The sequence below is a fragment of the Staurois parvus genome, unplaced genomic scaffold (assembly GCF_062004578.1).
Source record: "Staurois parvus isolate SC_StPar_1 unplaced genomic scaffold, SC_StPar_1.0 ptg000379l, whole genome shotgun sequence".
Taxonomy (NCBI): Eukaryota; Metazoa; Chordata; class Amphibia; order Anura; family Ranidae; genus Staurois; species Staurois parvus.
This window is the reverse complement of record NW_028318175.1, coordinates 498,858-518,756: the sequence shown is the minus strand read 5'-3', so window position 1 is coordinate 518,756 and position 19,899 is coordinate 498,858. Positions and strand designations below refer to the sequence as shown.

Here is a 19,899-nt window from a genome sequence, read left to right as displayed (position 1 = left end):
GGTCAGGCACTGATGTTGGGGGAGGAGGCCTGGCTCGCAATCTCCGCTCTAATTCATCCCAAAGGTGTTCTGTCGGGTTTTACACCACGGAATCCGACAGTTTGCATTGCACTTGGTGATGGAAGGCTTGGATGCAGCTGCTCAGCCATGGAAACCCATTCCGTGAAGCTCTCTACGCACTGTTGTTGGGCTCATCTGAAGGCCACACCAAGTTTGGAGGTCTTTAGCTATTGACTCTGCAGATAGTTGGAGACTTCTGCGCACTTTGCGCTTCAGCATGCGCTGACCCCGCCCTGTCATGCGACGTGGCCTACCACTTGGTGGCTGAGTTGCTGTTTTTCCCAGTTGCTTCCACTTTGTTATAATCTCACTAAGGCTAGGTTCACATCTGTGCGGGTGGTGCCGCTGCGGATCGGCACGAAAATACGTGCAGCCGCACCACCCGCACAGAAATGCGGACCCGCGGGCGGGTGCCATTAGTGTTAATGGCACGCCACCCACACTGGAAAACGCAACCCTACTGGTAACCGAGGGTCCTGTGCGGGCTGCGTTTTCGGAAGAAGTGCAGGGACTTCTTCCCTGCATGTTACAGGGCACGAGAGTCCATTCAAACAAATGGGCTCTCGTGCCCCCGCAAATATGGCCCGTATGGCCGCATATATGTGAACCGGGGCTCACAGTTGAGCGTGGAATATTTAGTAGCCAGGAAATGTCACGGATGGACTTATTGCACAGGTGGCCACCTATCACGGGACCACGCTTGGAGTCACTGAGCTCCTGAGGGTGACCCATTCTTTCACCAATGTTTGTAGAAGCAGTCTGCATGCCTAGGGGCTTGATTGTATACACCTGTGTCCATGGGGGGGATTGGAGCACCTGAATCCCATGATATGGAGGGGATTGGAACACCTGAATCACATGATTTGGAGGGCGGGCCCTGTACTTCAGGCAGTATAGTGTATGTTTAGTGAGCGGATACCCTGAACACTAGTAGCCTCCTATTCTACCTATTCTAATCCAGTAATATAAATGCTTCACCTGCAATGATAAATGTACAGTCAGTATATATAGAAGTGTTGGGTTCTCCAGACATGCAGGACTGAGATAATATCTGTTGTGTTTTTCTTTTATAGGACGGAATCCAGCGATCAGTAATTTTCTTCCTTCAGTTGTTGCATTCACAATCTCATGTGTAACATACTGTTTGAGGTTCTGGTATAATCACAGTAAGTTTTTGCTATTTTTATCTGGAAGTAAATAAATGCCGCAAGGTGTGTTTATGTCATTAGAACTGTTATATAACCTCAGATTAGACGTGCAGAACAAAAACATTCATTTAGTTTCAAATTCTATTTTAGGTCACTAAATTTGTTTTGTTGCATTTGTAACGAAATTCATTTCATTTAGTTTTGTTTGTTTTTGACCAGATTACATTTTTTTTTTTTTACAATGGATTCGAATTGAGTCAAATGTGAAATGAATTGGAAATGAATTTGAATTAAAAACAAAAATTTTAATTTTGGAAGATGGCTATATTCATTCTATTCCATTTGTTTCTGTTTTATTGTTTTATTCTATTCTTTTTGAAATTTTGTTTTGGAAGACAGCTACCGTATTTTTCGCTCCATAAGACGCACCTAGGTTTTAGAGGCGAAAAACAAGAAAAAAAAATATTCTGAACCAATGGACTGCAGACACAGTACAGGGGATGACCAGAGACTGCGGACATAGTACAGGAGATGGTCAGAGACTGCAGACACAGTACAGGAGCTGGTCAGAGACTGCAGACACAGTACAGGAGATGACCAGAGACTGCGGACACAGTACAGGAGATGACCAGAGACTGCGGACACAGTACAGGAGATGACCAGAGACTGCGGACATAGTACAGGAGATGACCAGAGACTGCAGACATAGTACAGGAGATGACCAGAGACTGCAGACATAGTACAGGAGATGACCAGAGACTGCAGACACAGTACAGGAGATGACCAGAGACTGCAGACACAGTACAGGAGATGACCAGAGACTGCGGACATAGTACAGGGAATGACCAGAGACTGCGGACACAGTACAGGAGATGACCAGAGACTGCAGACACAGTACAGGAGATGACCAGAGACTGCGGACACAGTACAGGAGATGACCAGAGACTGCGGACACAGTGCAGGAGATGACCAGAGACTGCGGACACAGTGCAGGAGATGGCCAGAGACTGCGGACACAGTGCAGGAGATGACCAGAGACTGCGGACACAGTGCAGGAGATGACCAGAGACTGCGGACACAGTACAGGGGATGACCAGAGACTGCGGACACAGTACAGGAGATGACCAGAGACTGCGGACATAGTACAGGAGATGACCAGAGACTGCGGACATAGTACAGGAGATGACCAGAGACTGCGGACATAGTACAGGAGATGACCAGAGACTGCAGACATAGTACAGGAGATGACCAGGGACTGCAGACATAGTACAGGAGATGACCAGAGACTGCAGACACAGTACAGGAGATGACCAGAGACTGCGGACATAGTACAGGGAATGACCAGAGACTGCGGACACAGTACAGGAGATGACCAGAGACTGCGGACACAGTACAGGAGATGACCAGAGACTGCGGACACAGTACAGGAGATGACCAGAGACTGCGGACACAGTGCAGGAGATGACCAGAGACTGCGGACACAGTGCAGGAGATGACCAGAGACTGCGGACACAGTGCGGGAGATGACCAGAGACTGCGGACACAGTGCGGGAGATGACCAGAGACTGCGGACAGTGCAGGAGATGACCAGAGACTGCGGACAGTGCAGGGGATGACCAGAGACTGCGGACAGTGCAGGGAATGACCAGAGACTGAAGACAGTGCAGGGGATGACCAGAGACTGTAGACAGTGCAGGGGATGACCAGAGACTTTAGACAGTGCAGGGGATGACCAGAGACTGTAGACAGTGCAGGGGATGACCAGAGACTGAAGACAGTGCAGGGGATGACCAGAGACTGAAGACAGTGCAGGGGATGACCAGAGACTGTAGACAGTGCAGGGGATGACCAGAGACTTTAGACAGTGCAGGGAATGACCAGAGACTGTAGACAGTGCAGGGAATGACCAGAGACTGCAGACAGTGCAGGGGATGACCAGAGACTGAAGACAGTGCAGGGGATGACCAGAGACTGAAGACAGTGCAGGGGATGACCAGAGACTGTAGACAGTGCAGGGGATGACCAGAGACTTTAGACAGTGCAGGGAATGACCAGAGACTGCAGACAGTGCAGGGAATGACCAGAGACTGCTGACCTTTGGGGAGGGAGGGGGAGTGGGTACCTGAATTTGACAGGTACCCGCTCCCACTTCCGCGGAGTTGTCCTTCCCTCTTCTTCCCGCGCCGGCTTCTGTGACAGCCGGGTGCCCACTGCGCATGCGCGAGAAGCGCTGCGCTTTGTGAATGGCCCGGTGCTTTCTGGGACCAGTCATGTGTCCCAGAAGACACCGGATCATTCACAAAGCGCAGCACATGCGCAGTGGGCACCCGGCTGTCACAGAAGCCAGCGCGGGAAGACTGTGCAGCGCTGGAGCGAGGAACAGGTAAGGCCCTGCAGGAGAGAACAGCTGAGCGGCCGGCTCGGTATTCTGACATGGTGGCGGCAGAAATACCGGACCGGCCGCTTTATATTCGCTCAATAAGACGCACTGACATTTTCCCCCCTTTTTTGGGGGGAAAAAAGCGCGTCTTATGGAGCGAAAAATACGGTATATTCTATTATATTCTATTCTATTCGAAATTCAAATTTCAAAAGATGGCAATATTCTCTTTTCTGTACTATTCTATTCTTTTCTATCATTTCCTTTATTATTATTCTTTTATTTTTTATTCTATTTGTTTCTATTTTAGTCTGCTTTATTCTATTCTATTATTTTTTAAATGTGAATTTCAGAAGACCGTTATATTCTGTTTTTTATTTTAATCTATTCTATTCGAAATTCAGATTTAAAAAGATGGCTATATTCTCTCTTTTCTAAACTATTCTATTCTTTTCTATCATTTTCTTTTATTTTCTATTCTAGTCTTATTTTCTATTTTCTATTCTATTTGTCTCTATTTTATTCTGATTTATTATTTTTTTCTATTCTTTTTTAAAATGTGAATTTTGGAAGACAGCTATATTCTATTCAAAATTCAAATTTCAAAAGATGGCTATATTCTTTCTATTCTATACTGTTCTATTCTTTTCATATTTCTATTCTATTCTTTTCAAAATTCGAATTTCAGGAGATGGCTATTTTCTAACACCAATGCACACAGTTTGTAAAGGAATTCAGCAATATCATCACAGTTTATTTTCAAATTTCTTTAGAATTATTTCAGACAAAATTTTATTTCATTATTTTAGGTTCGTTCAATTTCATTACTATTGTAATTCGGAAATTCGGATACATCTGAACCTCTGAATAACAAAAATGTCATCCAAAGTTTGTTTTGGAACAAAATGAATTGCACATTTCTACCTCACATACTAGAACATGTGATATCAGATTGTTTGAGGACCAGAAGATCCTCCTGACCACCAACCCCGGGGCTCCAGAAAGTGCTGAGAATGTTCTGTGATGCCGGACATACACAACAGATTGATATTCAAAAAAGTGATAATCATCTGTTCACATTTGTCTGTTCCTTTTAATACTGACACACATCAGCCTCCTGGTATCAGACGGATTGCTTTCAACAAACAAATATAAGAGACATTGATGACATCACAAATTATCATGAGGAATAATGAATGTTTATTATAGTCACAAAGTTAAAGCGATCACATTTTCAGTACCTAAATGTGATGAACAAAATGATTTTCACAAACCAAGATGGTCAGAAGAGCAGTTTGTTGCACTGGAAGGAGAAATAAAGAAAAGTTTTCCATTCCCACTTGGCTCATAGCAGCAACCAATCAGAGGTGGCCAGGTGGTTCTGCACACCCCAATATAAAAGAATAGGATGTAGCTGTAGATCCATCATGTTTCAGAGGAAAGGAAAGGGAAAGGATCCTCTGAAATTTGATTTTGAATAGGACCAGCTTCTATTCACAATGAATTTTGATTGATTTGAATTCGGTCAAAAACAATTGAAACAAAATTTGTTACAAATGCAACAAAACAAGATTAGTAACTTAACAAATCCACACAACAAATGTTTTCATTCTGCAGACGTCTAATCTGAACCCAGACCAGTTCATTCATCACCAGTCAGGAAGCATCCTGGGGCAGAAAATTAAAAAAACAAACAAACAACCCCTTGGTTGAGGAGAATATAGAGAGCTATCCAATCCTCACATTTGGGGAGGTTAGGATGCGGAGCTGTTAAAGTGAAGGAAATATCGTAGACATCGGTTTATAGTCGGGAAAAGCAGAAATGTTGTTGGGATTGTTTTCCAGACATTCAGAAATACAATTACACTTATTGTGCTTTTCTTTTACAGGATCGGGTCCAAGGATGAAAGTTGTTTTGGGGGTAATCTTTATGATATCATCCATCGCAGCATTGGTCTTGTCTGGTTTATTATTACACTTCCTGGGGAATTTTGATGGTAAGTTTGTGAAAGTCCAGATATGTCCACAATCTGGTGTACAATGTAAGCCATGCATCAGCCAACAGGCCTCTTGTACAGCCCCAGGTAGTAGAATTGGGTGTAACACCAGAATGTTGGTGGACCAGAGAAGCCTTCTGCAGGAAGTCCTAAAGTCATGTAGGGGGCGGGTGTTTAGTGATGTCACATGAGATTGGTATTTTGTTCATTTCTTTTGAGACTGATTGATTTTTTACAAAGAAATATCAGTTACTTCACCAACGATCATAGAAATGATAACATGCATGCTTATGATGATCTCAAACCAAAAGAAAAACATTTTTGAGTTGGTAAACTCCATGCTCAGCAGTAGCTCATCAAGTAAGCCTAGAGCATCCTGGGTCCCTTTAAATTTTTCTTTTTCATTGATTTCTTGATTCAACGGGTCTGGCAGTAATCAGGCCTGGGCGTGGCAAGTGAAATGCAACTCAGCTTTCCAATAAATGCGGTTAATCACAGTTCATTCATGATTTAGCAAGGGAGGGGAGGGGCAATTACTTTTCACATAAGGCCAGGCAGGTATGTGCCGCTTTTTTTCTGAATAATTTAAGTGAGACAAATATGCAAATAATAAAGAATCATTGGCCGGGACTTGCTGACAAACCTCCACCTTATACAATCACAGCGAGAGTTAGCGCCTTAAAACTGGATACGGACAGCAATGATTGGCGGTCAGAAAGTGGGTAAGAAAAATACAAATATACAAACATATAAACAAACAAAATCAAAGATATAAAAGTAAAAATTACAAAATGCTAGACGTGCAAATGAAAAAAATGTGTTTAATTTTGGAGTGATTGGGAAAGTTAATCATTTTTGTTTTGTTGCATTTGTAACGAAATTTGTTTAGTTTATTTGTTTTCAACCAAATTCTAACTTTTTGCAATGGATTTGAACCGAATTTGAATATAAAATAATGAATTGATCCAAATTCATTGTGAAGAATAGCTGGTTCTATTCTATTTGAAATGCGAATTTTGGAAGGCAGTTATATTCTTTCTATTCTATTTTTTATCTTGTAATTTATTTTCTATCCTTTCCTATGCTATTCTATTCTATTATGTTATGTATTCTGTTTTACTCTATTCTATTCTTTTCAAAAACACTAATACACAGTCTTTGAAGGAAATCAGCAATATGTTTACAGTTCGAATTCGCTTCAAATTATTTTGGACTAAATTTTGTTTCGTCATTTTGGATTAATTGAAATTTGTTTCTATTGTAATTCGGAAATATCCAATTCTCTGAATTATGAAAATGTAGTCCCAGTTTTGATTCGGAGCAAAGAGCATAGCATGTCTACCAAATGCTAACAAGTGTGTACCAGGTTCAGGGAACAAAGGAGAGATCAACCATAGAAAGAGCTGATCAGTCAAAGGAAGTGTATAGGAATGCTTCTTATCTATGCTGATGCGACTTCTGTGAGATACCATGAAAGTCTATGGGACTGAATTCTCACCAGGAACCTTTTCCAAAATCGCACTGCGCCAAGTTGATTAGAAGGGCACCATTGAATATAATGTGATTTCCCTTGTCATGCGATTATGTAAATGGAGGCTTGCGAACCTCCCACAGGTGTGTTGCATTTTTGATGCATTTTTCAATTGGATCATAAACTGTGACTGGTTTAAAATGTGTGGCTGTTAGGCTTCTTTCACACTGATCCTCCACAAAAACACGGCAAAAGCATATATGTGTTTTTGCTGCGCTTTCTGATCATTTTTTAAAGGACACGTTGTCACGGATCGCAAAATCGCCACCACCATTATGCGACAATCTCACTACCGCGACCACCAATATGTCACGATCGCGGCGTCAGACCCCAGACCTTCTCACCAAACTCGTGACCGAAGGACTGGCCAATCTAAACCGCCTGACGTGCGTAACAATACCACACCCAGCTGCACCCTACACAGCGATTTTCCAGCTAATGGTCAACCATTCGATGTGCTGTCAGTCTGAGCGATTGTTACTGGGTCGGGTTAATTACGCACCTAACCCTTCACTGCCACCACCCCTTTTTGTACAGAGAAAGGGGAAACTCTCTTTATCAAATATACACTGTAATGGTTGAAAAGTCGTCTGTCCAATACGGTCACCGCAGGCCGATTGGGCAGAGGATTGAACAAACACAGTAGCGTCTCTTTAGAGGCAGTAATTAGTAAATTGCAATTAAGCCCTTTAGAAACAGTTTAACACTTTCAGAAAGAAAGATTTATTACTAAAAGAGTCAAACAGGTGCAATAAAATATTTACAGAAAAAGATGTAACTAAGATATATATATATATATATATATATATACACACACACACAAAGAACCATAGCACAGCAAAGAGATAATAGGAAGGAAGTTAAAGGGTTAAGTTACTTGGCATTTAAGCCTTTGATGTAAGCAGATCCAAGTTGCAGAGCAGAATGGTGCTTTGATCTCTCGCTGTTACGATGGAAAAAATGGGAGAAGTGTTCAACTTAACTTTTTAGGCCTGCTAGTCTGTGTTTTAAAGTCCCCCAGCAGGGGGGTGGCTCTGAGTAACTGACCAATACTCTGTTTAGGGAGGGATCGTCGGGCGGACTCTGAATTAGAACCAGCATCTTTCATAATCCATGACATGAAACATAGGGGGAAACTGACTTGAGGAATGTTCATTTAATTCTGTCACCTATGCTGTTAGGTTTTATGAGGTTAAAATCTCTTTCAATTCCTGGGAAAAGCTGCCTTATCTCTGTTACGAGGTGGGAGATTACACATGTTCTTGGGCAGCCAGGCTCTGTCTCTCTGGGGGAGCTTTGTAGCTCTGGACCCCCCTGCTGCTCTAGCCTGCCAGACACTTTTAACACACACACATCTGTCACTGTGCCTCTCAGGAAGGGGGGGGGGATAGAGAAATGAGAGACACAATATATACTCCGTACCAAGATGGAGGTGCCTACAAAATGGTTGAACTGCGTACTTCACTGTGTTTTGCGCAGTTTTTTGCGACACACGTGACTTAACCACTTGCCCTCCTGAGGATTCTCCCCCCCCCCCTTCCTGACCAGGCCATTTTTGCGATACGGCGCTGCGTTACATTAACTGACAATTGTGCAATCATGCAACGCTGCAACTCAAATGAAATTTATGTCCTTTTGTTCCCACAAATAGAGCTTTCTTTCGATGGTATTTGATCGCCTGTGTGTTTTTTTATGTTTGCGCCATAAACAAAAGAAGACCGACCATTTTGAGAAAAAAGCAATGTTTTGTACTTTTTGCTACTAAACATAGATACAGCAAAAAAAAAATTTAAAAATCAAATTTTATCATAAATTTAGGACAAAATGTATTCTGCTCCGTGTCTTTGCTAAAAACAAAATCCCAACACGTGTAAATTAATTGGTTTACGTGAAAGTTATAGCGTCTACAAATGGCGGTATACAGTATATACTGGGATTATTTATTTATTTTACTAGTAATGGCGGCAATCAACAACTTATAGCGGGACTGCTGTGGTCATTCTGACACTGGGGGGAACTGACTTGGTGTCACTGACATCCCAATGACACCAATACAGTGATCAGTGCGAATAAAAAGCACTGACAGTGTACTAATGACATTGGGCAGGAAGGGGTTAACCTCCGGGGCGATCAAAGGGTTAACTGTGTGCTGTGTGTGTTTTACTGTGTGCTGTTTTTCACTGTAAGCACACTGCTATGCAGAGCCATATAAAGCAGTGTGCAGGAGCTGACGGGAGAGATCTGTGTTGTTTATACACAGGTTTCTCTCTCCCTTGGCGATCATCAGGTGCTGGCGAGAAATCACTGACTGGGCCCCGATTGACAGCCGAGACCGCAACTCGGAACTGCAAAATCATATATATATGTATATATGTATATATATGTATATATGTATATGTGTGTGTATATATATGTGTGTGTGTATGTGTGTATGTGTATATGTATATATATGTATGTGTGATTTTGTGCACCCGTGCTGCCCTGTAACTGTATTTCTCTTATAGGGTGGAGCGGAACTGGTTAAAAACTGCACCACAAATACTTCTGAGGTGTTTTCCATTGATTTCAATACGAAGAGGAGTTTTTGGGGCTTTTTTATTAACTGAACAAACATGCCCCAAAGATGCTGCAAGCAGGAGTATTTACACCGCAGCGGAAGCACAACGCCCAGCATGAAAACATACACAGATACACTGACATACACAGATACACACAGACACACACACACACACAGATATACACACACACAGACACGCATTTTTCTTGAGCTTTTTCTGGCAATTTTTTTAACACAAAAGTGCTTCAAAAACTCCTCAGTGTGAAAGTTGCCTTAGAGTAAAATAAATGCTGTGTGATTGCAGCAATAGGTTTATTATAGTCAGTATGTTGGGGAGTGACTAATATTACATCTCTTCTGCTTTTCTTTTGTAGGCGCGTCAACGATGATATTTTCTCTTCTATTCATTTTAGTTTTATCAATGTTGTTTATATATTGGATACGTTTCTGGAGAGATTTCAGAACAGGTAAGTGTCTGACAGTTTATACAATCAATATGGAGTGTAAGGGTATCAATAGGGAGAGATTTATTAGATTAATGGGGATCCAGCCATCCTAAGGAAACAAAACATTTACCATCTTCTGTATATATCATATATAAACTATTGCAGGTGAAACTCTAAAAATGAGAATATGGTGCAAAACTTCATTTATTTCAGTGCAGCAACTTAAAAGGTGACACTAATATATGAGACTCATTACATGCAAAGCAAGATAGTTCAATTGTGATTTGTCATCATTGTGATGATTATGGCTTACAGCTCATGAAAACCCCAAATCCACAATCTCAGAAAATGAGAATATTCCATGCAATCAATAAAACACGGATTGTACATAGAACAATATCGCACCTCTGAAAAGTAGAAGCTGCATATGTACTCAGTACTTAGTTTGGGCCTCTTTTGCAGCAATTACTGCCTCAATGCGGCGTGGCATGGAAGCTATCAGCCTGTGGCACTGCTGAGGTGTTATGGAAGACCAGGATGCTTCAATAGCGGCCTTCAGCTCTTCTGCATTGTTCAGTCTCATGTCTCTCATCTTTCTCTTGGCAATGCCCCATAGATTCTCTATGGGGTTCAGGTCAGGCGAGTTTGCTGGTCAATCAAGCACAGTAATCCCACGGTCATTGAACCAGGTTTTGGTGCTTTTGGCAGTGTGGGCGGTGCGAAGTCCTGCTGGAAAATGAAGTCAGCATCCCCATAAAGCTCGTCTGCGGAAGGAAGCATGAAGTGCCCCAAAATCTCCTGGTAGATGGCTGCGTTGACCCTGGACTTAATGAAGCACAGTGGACCAACACCAGCAGATGACATGGCTCCCCAAATCACCACAGACTGTGGAAACTTCACACTGGACTTCAAGCATCTTGCAGTGTGTGCCTCTCCATTCTTCCTCCATACTCGGGGTCCTTGGGCCTCTCCATTCTTCCTCCATACTCGGGGTCCTTGGGCCTCTCCATTCTCCCTCCATACTCTGGGTCCTTGGTCCTCTCCATTCTTCCTCCATACTCTGGGTCCTTGTGCCTCTCCATTCTTCCTCCATACTCGGGGTCCTTGGTTTCCAAATGAGATACAAAAGTTGCTCTCATCAGAAAAGAGGACTTTGGACCACTGAGCAACAGACCAGGTCTGTTTTTCTTTAGCCCAGGTAAGATGCTTCTGACGTTGTTTGTTGTTCAGGAGCAGCTTGACAGGAGGAATACGACATTTGAAGCCCATGTCCAGGATCCGTCTGTGTGTGGTGGCTCTTGATGCACTGACTCCAGCCTCAGTCCATTCCTTGTGAAAGTCCCCAACTGTCAGGAATGGACTCACCATTAGTGGTGGGACTCATCTGCCGTGTGGGCTGCAGTACCAGGGCTGGCCAGCGGGTGCTCTCAGCAACCAGAAGCTCACTCCTGCAATCAGCCATCACCTGAGGCTGATTGCAGGAGGTGTATTTAAGGAATGGCCAGACCTGCAGTCAGGGCCTTGGTGTATGTTTCCCATGAGCCCCTGTACCTGCATCCTGTCTGCTTCCTGCCTGATCCTGACTCTGCTTTGATCCTGACTCTGAACGAACTCCGCCTACCCTGACCTCGGCTATTCCTGACCACTCTTCCGCTCGCTCCTGGTACCCTGTTTGCCCGTTTGCTACCGACCCGGCCTGCCCGACTACGTTTGATTTGTATATATGGTTATCTGTTGGAGTTTGGGTTGTTTGCACTGTGTTATGTTTACCTTGCACTGCGTTTGTATTGTTTAGTCTTAATAAATTGTCTTATTTACACTATACCTGAAGCCTGCGTTTCCCTGTGTCAGTCCACACACCTCTGGTCATACCCGGAGCGCTGACATTAACACTTTTGAATGGCCTTTTCCTGACAATCCTCTCCAGGCTGCGGTCATCCCTGCTGCTTGTGCACCTTTTTCTTCCACACTTTTCCCTTCCACATAACTTTCTATTAATGTGCTTTGATACAGCACTTTGGGAACATCCAACTTCTTTTGCAATGACCTTTTGAGGCTTTCCCTCCTTATGGAGGGTGTGTCAGGGCAGGGGCCGAGGAACGGACAAGCAGGCCTAACAATATAACGCACTGGCTGATGACAACCACCACCCACAGACCGAAGTCCCTCAGGGCGTGGAGTCTAAGTCCCAGGCTGCCCTTCACCAGGGCCTCTGATGGTGGGGATGGACTTGACGCAGCCAGGAACCAGGTCGCGGCCCCCGAGACACCTCAGCTGCGGTAATGGCCACCGCCAATGGCGTGTAGCTGGTGGAAGAGACAAAAGAGTAGTCAGACAGGCCGGGTCAACAACAACAGGACAAAACAGTACAGGACAGCAGACGAGAATCACAGGTCACAAGCCAGGTTCAGCAACAGAGGGTCAGATCAAAGGAGAATACAAAGAATAGTCGAGTCACAAGCCGAATCAGATACCAGGAGAGTCACGAGAGTCAGAACAGAGTAATAGCAACACAAAGACACAAGACACAAGTGCAAAGAGCATGTGCGGGCCACAGGCTTATATGTCATCAGCCACACCCCTCTGGGGGATGGACCTCAGAGACCTGAAGGCATAAAAGGATTCCCACCATGCACAGCAGAAGTCCAAGATGGACGGCAGCACATGGAGTAACATAACCTCAGGGAAAAGGTAGGACCTTGACAGTACCTCCTCCTCAAGGGCCCCTCCCCCTCCGCGGCTCAACAAAAGGTTTCTGAGGAAAGCGGGTATGAAAAGCGCGGAGGAGGGCAGGAGCATGGACATCCACGGAAGGAACCCAGGAACGCTCCTCGGGACCATAACCGCGCCAATGAACCAGGAACTGTAATCAACCGCGCACCAATCGAGAGTCCAGGATCCGGCTCACCTCATACTCCTCATGACCGTCAACCCGGACGGGGCCGAGGCAGAGAGGTAGTGAAGCGATTGCAGATCAGAGGTTTCAACAGGGAAACATGAAAGATATTGGAGATCCGCATCCCAGACGGAAGGGCAAGGGCATAGGCCACCAGATTCACTTTGCGGAGAATGCGGAAAGGACCGACAAAACGGGGAGCTAGTTTGGATGTGGGTACCCGAAGATTGAGGTTGCGAGTAGACAACCACACCCGATCGCCGACCTGGTATGAAGGAGCGGGCAACCGTCTGCGATCAGCCTGGAACTTCAAGGCCCTCTGGATCTGCCCCCATGAAGAACGCAGGGCAGCAAGATGGTTCTCCACAGCCGGAATGTCCTGTGGTGAGAACCTCTCAGGTAATACCGCGGGTTGGAACCCATAGTTGGCCATGAAGGGAGACATCCCGGAGGAGGAGTTGACCGCCGAGTTCCTGGCAAACTCTGCCCAAGCCAATCGTCCTGATGGTCTGAAATATAACACCGAAGGAATTGTTCTAAGGCCTGATTGGAACGATCCGCAGCCCCATTGGACTGCAGGTGGTAGGCTGAGGAAAAGGAGAGACTAATACCCAACTGGGAGCAGAAGGCGCGCCAGAATCTGGACACAAACTGACTCCCGCGGTCCAAGACAATCATCTTAGGCAACCCATGCAGGCGAAAAATCTCCCTGGAAAAGACCGTGGCCAGTTCTTGCGCTGTTGGTAATTTCCTGAGTGGAATGCAATGGCACATCTTGGAAAACCGATCGACGATCATGAGGATGACCGTATGACCCCGAGACACCATGAGGTCTACAATAAAGTCCATACCTAGGTGTGACCAGGGACGCTCCCCATTGGGAATGGGTTGCAGAAGACCCAAAGGGAGATGTCGTGGAGACTTATTCTGGGCACAGATCGAACATGCCGCTACATAAGAGGCAATGTCGGCACGGAGGGTTGGCCACCAAAATAAGCGAGAGACTACCCAACACAGCTGGTTCTTCCCCGGATGCCCGGCAGTTTTGGCGTTATGGTAGGTATGCAGCAGGTGGGTGCGCAATCCCTCGGGTACAAAACATCTACCCTTCGGCTTCCCGGAAGGAGCATCAGTTTGAGCCGCCAAAATCTGCTCCCCAAGAGGAGAGGTCAGACTGGTGCGAATGGCAGCCAGGATCTGATCTGGAGGTATAACTGAGATTGGGTCAGAGTCTTCCCTGGACAAGTCAGAGTATTGCCGTGATAACGCATCAGCCCTGACATTCTTGGAACCAGGCAAATATGAAACCACATAGTTGAAGCGTGAGAAGAACAGGGCCCATCTGGCCTGGCGGGGTGTCAATCTCTTGGCCTCCGAAAGATAAGTCAGGTTCTTGTGATCGGTAAGAATGAGGACCGGAACCGCTGAACCCTCGAGCAGGTGCCTCCATTCCTTGAGAGCCAGAATGATGACCAACAACTCCCGATCTCCAATCTGGTAGTTGCACTCTGCAGAGGAAAGCTTCCTGAAGTAGAACCCGCAGGGAAGTAGGGGTCCATCGGGTGACCGACGCTGAGACAGGAGAGCCCCTACTCCCGTCTCGGAAGCATCAACCTCGAGGACGAAGGGCAACCCAGGATTGGGATGCGAAAGAATCGGAGCCGAAGCAAAGGCGGCTTTCAGAGCCTCGAAAGCTATGATGGCCTCGGGTGGCCACTCATGAGGGTTACTCCCCTTCTTGGTTAGGTCAGAGAGAGGCTTTGCCAATGTGGAGAAGTTCCTGATGAACTTCCGATAGTAGTTGGCAAAACCCAGAAAGCGCTGAATGGGCCGAAGACCATTGGGACAAGGCCACTGCAGAACCTTCTGAGGGTCCATGGAAAATCCCTCCGCGGAAATTATGTAGCCCAAAAAGGCAACTTGGGATCGATGGAACTCGCACTTCTCGAGTTTACAAAAGAGTTCGTTCTGACGCAATCGTTGCAGCACCTGCTTGACATCCTGGATATGGGACTCCATGGAGGTAGAGTAAACCAAGATGTCATCCAGGTAAACCACTACGCACTGCTGCAACAAATCGCGAAGGACATAGTTTATGAATTCCTGAAAAACCGCGGGCGCGTTACACAATCCGAAGGGCATCACCAGGTATTCGTAGTGCCCGGTTCTGGTGTTAAACGCGGTCTTCCACTCATCCCCCTGTCTGATCCGTACGAGGTTGTACGCCGCCCTAAGGTCGAGTTTGGTAAAGACTGTTGCTCCCTTAAGGCGGTCGAACAACTCAGAAATCAATGGAATTGGGTATGCATTTTTAATGATAATCCGATTGAGACCCCTATAATCGATGCAAGGCCTCAATTCCCCACCTTTCTTCTCTACGAAAAAAATACCTGCTCCTGCTGGAGAAGTAGACTTACGAATGTGCCCCCGGGAAAGCGCATCCACAACGTACTCCTCCATGGCCTTATTCTCCACAACCAAGAGAGGGTACACCCTGCCACGCGGAGGAGTGGCCCTGGGTTGCAAGGATATGGCGCAGTCGTAAGGACGATGCGGCGGTAAGGTACCAGCGCCTACCTTATCAAACACGTCCCGGTACTCCCCATAGTCGGTGGGCAACGCAGAGTCCGAGGAGGCACACAATACCTTAACCGGCCCCCGGATGCACCCGGCCCCACACTGTGGAGACCATGAGAGAATCTCGGCTGTTTGCCAATTGAAGGTTGGATTGTGCCTCTGGAGCCAGGGATACCCCAAAACCACCGAATAGTGTGGGGAAGAAATCACCTGAAAACAGGCCAACTCCCTGTGAACAGCCCCAATGGCTACCTCTATCGGCAGAGACTCGTGGGTAACCTGCGGCGGTTGCAGGGGCCTGCCATCTATTGCTTCGAGAACCAATGGGGTAGCACGAGCCTGCAGGGGAATGGAGTGCTGTGCAGCAAACGAGCTGTCCAAGAGCAACCCACCGGCCCCAGAGTCTACCAACGCCTGGGCCGTCACCGAGCCCTCCGTCCAAGAAAGGACCACGGTGATCAGTGGCTTATCCTTGCGGAACGCCGGGGACGAGGAAACTCCACCCAAGATCTGTCCCCGACATGATCTCAGGTGTGAGCGTTTCCCGGATGGACCGGACAAGACTGCCGAAAGTGCCCACCGAGGCCACAGTACAGGCAGCGACTCTCATGACGCCGAGCAGCCCGCTCTCCCTCGGAAAGGCAAGAAAACCCAAGCTGCATGGGTTCCCCACCAGACAAGCTATCCCCAGGAGGCGTGGGAGGAGAGGGAGGAATGGGTGGGACAGAAAACGCAGGTGCCAGTCGATTGGAAGGCCTCCGCAGGCGTTCCTTGAGTGAAGGCCTCTCCCTGAGCCTGGTGTCAATCAGGATTAGGAAAGAGATGAGCTCCTCCAACACCACAGGCAGTTCCTTAGCTGCAATCTCATCCTTCAATGTGTCAGAAAGACCATGGGAAAACGCAGCCACCAGAGCCTCATTGTTCCAACCGACTTCTGCCGCCAGGGTACGAAACTCTATGGCGTACTCGGCCACGGTCCGTGAACCCTGATGCATGGTCATGAGCAGCTTGGCCGCCGAGGCGGAACGAACCGGTACGTTGAATACCCTACGGAAGGCATCGACAAAACCGGAAAAATCTTGAATCACCGGGTTGTTCCTCTCCCATAAGGGATTTGCCCAGGCCAAGGCTTTGTCTGAGAGTAGTGAAATTAGGAACCCCACCTTTGACCTCTCAGACGGAAAGGCGTGGGGTATTAGTTCAAAATAAATACCCACCTGGTTGAGGAACCCACGACACTGACTCGGCTCACCCCCAAAGCGCTGTGGAAGAGGGGCAGAGCCAGTCATACCTCTGGGCGCCGCTGATGCAGCCACCGAGGTGGTGGACGCAATAGGCGGAGAAGCAGCGGGAGATACCACCGGAGTGACTACCGGCCTAATAGCACCAGGAGCAAGGTGTGCAGTGCGTGCAAGCAGAGTTTGCAATGCCTGAGCGAACTGATCCAACAGGTGATCCTGTTGATCGAGTCTGGCGACTAGCGTTGGGAGCGAAGGCGTGCCTGCACCGTCAGGGTTCATGGCACTTGTGTAATGTCAGGGCAGGGGCCGAGGAACGGACAGGCAGGCCTAACAATGTAACGCACTGGCTGATGACAACCACCACCCACAGACCGAAGTCCCTCAGGGCGCGGAGTCTAAGTCCCAGGCTGCCCTTCACCAGGGCCCCTGATGGTGGGGATGGACTTGACGCAGCCAGGAACCAGGTCGCGGCCCCCGAGACACCTCAGCTGCGGTAATGGCCGCCGCCAATGGCGTGTAGCTGGTGGAAGAGACAAAAGAGTAGTCAGACAGGCCGGGTCAACAACAACAGGACAAAACAGTACAGGACAGCAGACGAGAATCACAGGTCACGAGCCGGGTTCAGCAACAGAGGGTCAGATCAAAGGAGAAAAAGGGAAAAGGTAGGACCTTGACAGGGTGTCAGTGATTGTGTCAGGTCAGCAGTCTTTCCCATGATTGTGATTCCTACTGAACCAGACTGAGAGACCATTTAAAGGCTCAGGAACCCTTTGCAGGTGTTATGGCTGAATTATCTGATTAGAGTGGGACACTTTGAGCCGAGAATATTCCACCTTTTCACAATATTCTCATTTTCTGAGATTGTGGATTTGGGGTTTTCATGAGCTGTAAACCATAATCATCACAATGATGACAAATCACGGCTTGAACTATCTTGCTTTGCATGTAATGAGTCTATCTCATATATTAGTTTCACCTTTTAAGTTGCATTACTAAATTAAATGAACTTTCGCACAATATTCTAATTTTTTGAGTTTCACGTGTGTGTGTGTATGTATATATGTATATATATTATATGTATGTATGTATATATATATATATATATATATATATATATAATAGACCTAGACATGCCACACCTTTTGTGTCTCTCCCCTTTGCTGGTTTCTAGGCAGTGCCAGTGCTTACCTGCGGTGATTCCTGGGGGGGGGGGGGGAGATTGGAGACCCCTTCCTACTCCTTTATTTTTTGGGGGGAATTCTAATGTGGTGTTATTTGGTCATACTGCTCTCAGCAATTCCTTATCTTGATTGAGCTGTGAGTACTATTAATCCCTCGCCCTCCAGAGGTGTGCCCCCCTTCCTGAACAGGCCATTTTTTGTGATACGGCGCTGTGTTGCTTTAACTGACAATTGCGCAGTCATTCAATGCTGCACCCAAATTACAGCCCTGCCTCCCTGTAGCAGCATATTTTTATATAAAAAACTACACTTTCAATCTTGCTACAGATCTGATTGTATTGAATGCAGAGTCTTCCCTGAAGAAGGAGCTGTGTCTCTGAAACGTTTCTGGGTACCCAGTATAGGGTCTCTGCTTACATGACACATTGTTGTATACTTTTTCTGTAACAATACTGTATGGAAGATGGAACATATCATGTTTTATATAGATATTATTTATATAGATATTATATAATAAAGTCTACTTACAATTTTAATGTTCTTTACATTTGCCTAAACCATCCCATACTTATATAGGGGGAGTTTGTGATTGAATATTTACACTATGAACATTACAGTTGTGCTCAAAAGTTTGCATACCCCGGCAGAAATTGTGAAATTTTGGCATTGATATTGAAAATATGACTGATCATGCCAAAAAATGCTCTTTTATTGAAGGATGATGATCATATGAAGCCATTTATTATCAAATACTCCTTTTTAAATCATAATAACAGAAATCACCCAAATGTCCTGGATCAGAAGTTTTCCTCCCCTGGAATGTTCAGCCTTGGTACAGACACACAAGGTGACACACACTGTCGCACTTTGAATAACAATTGCGTGGTCATGCAAGATTCTACCCATATGACATTTTTATAATTTTTTTTCTCATAAATAGAGCTTTCTTTTGGTGGTATTTAATCGCCGTTGAGTGTTTACTTTTTGCGCTATAAACAAAAAAAGTGCAAACAGGTAATTTTTCTCCTTCACTGATGTGCGTTGATGAGGCAGCACTGATGGGCACTGATAGGCAGCACTAATGAAGCGGCACTGATAGGCGGCACTGACTGGCACAACTGCTGGGCCCTGACTGGTGGCACTGACTGGCGGCACTGCTGGGCACAGGTGGGTGGCACTGCTGGGCACTGGTGGGTGGCACTGCTGGGCACAGGTAGGCAGCACTGCTGGGCACAGATGGGCGGAACTGGTGGGTGGCGCTGCTGGGCACCAATCATCAGGGCACTGATGATCAGTGCCGATCCCTGCTCTGACAACTGCCGGTTCTCGGCAGTACTTTCCTCACGCTCTGACAGCGTGAGGAAAATGCAGCCGATAACCGGCATTTCCCTGTGATCAGCGTGTCATTGGACACGGCTGATCACGTGGTAAAAGGCCGCTGTGATTGGCCTTTTAGCACATCACATGATCAGCTGAGTCCATAGGACACAGCAACCATGGAGATCGCCGGGTGCACGCTCCCGGGACCGCGCAAGAGAGCACATTCTGGGTGGACATCATATGAATGCCTCCCAGAACAGAAATGCTGCAGTGCAGCCGTCATTCGGCTATCTAGTTAAATTGCAATTAGAGTCAGTGTATAAATAGTGAATGAGTTTGTTAGCTCTTACGTGGAAGCACTGACTAGGCTAGATACTGAGCCATGAGGAAGCAACTGGGAACAACAGCAACTCAGCCACCAAGTGGTAGGCCACATAAAATGATAGAGTGGGGTCAGTGCATACTGAAGTGCACAGTACGATACTTGCCTTACTGCAAGCCAAGTGTAAAGTTTGGAGGGGGTTATGGTGGGGGTGTTTTTCAGGGGTTGGGCTTGTCCCCCTAG

The 19,899-nt window shown here is 46.3% G+C and overlaps 1 protein-coding gene across 1 annotated transcript in view; it reads left to right on the top strand.

Annotated features, from left to right (window-relative positions):
• Positions 1 to 19,899, top strand: part of LOC149456053 (uncharacterized) — a 140,367-nt gene that overhangs the window by 61,813 nt on the left and 58,655 nt on the right. Inside the window, exons 4-5 of the mRNA XM_089685530.1 lie at positions 1,134 to 1,226; positions 5,478 to 5,585. Of these exons, the coding sequence (XP_089541656.1) occupies positions 1,134 to 1,226; positions 5,478 to 5,585 (201 nt within the window). The remainder of the gene's footprint in view (positions 1 to 1,133; positions 1,227 to 5,477; positions 5,586 to 19,899) is intronic.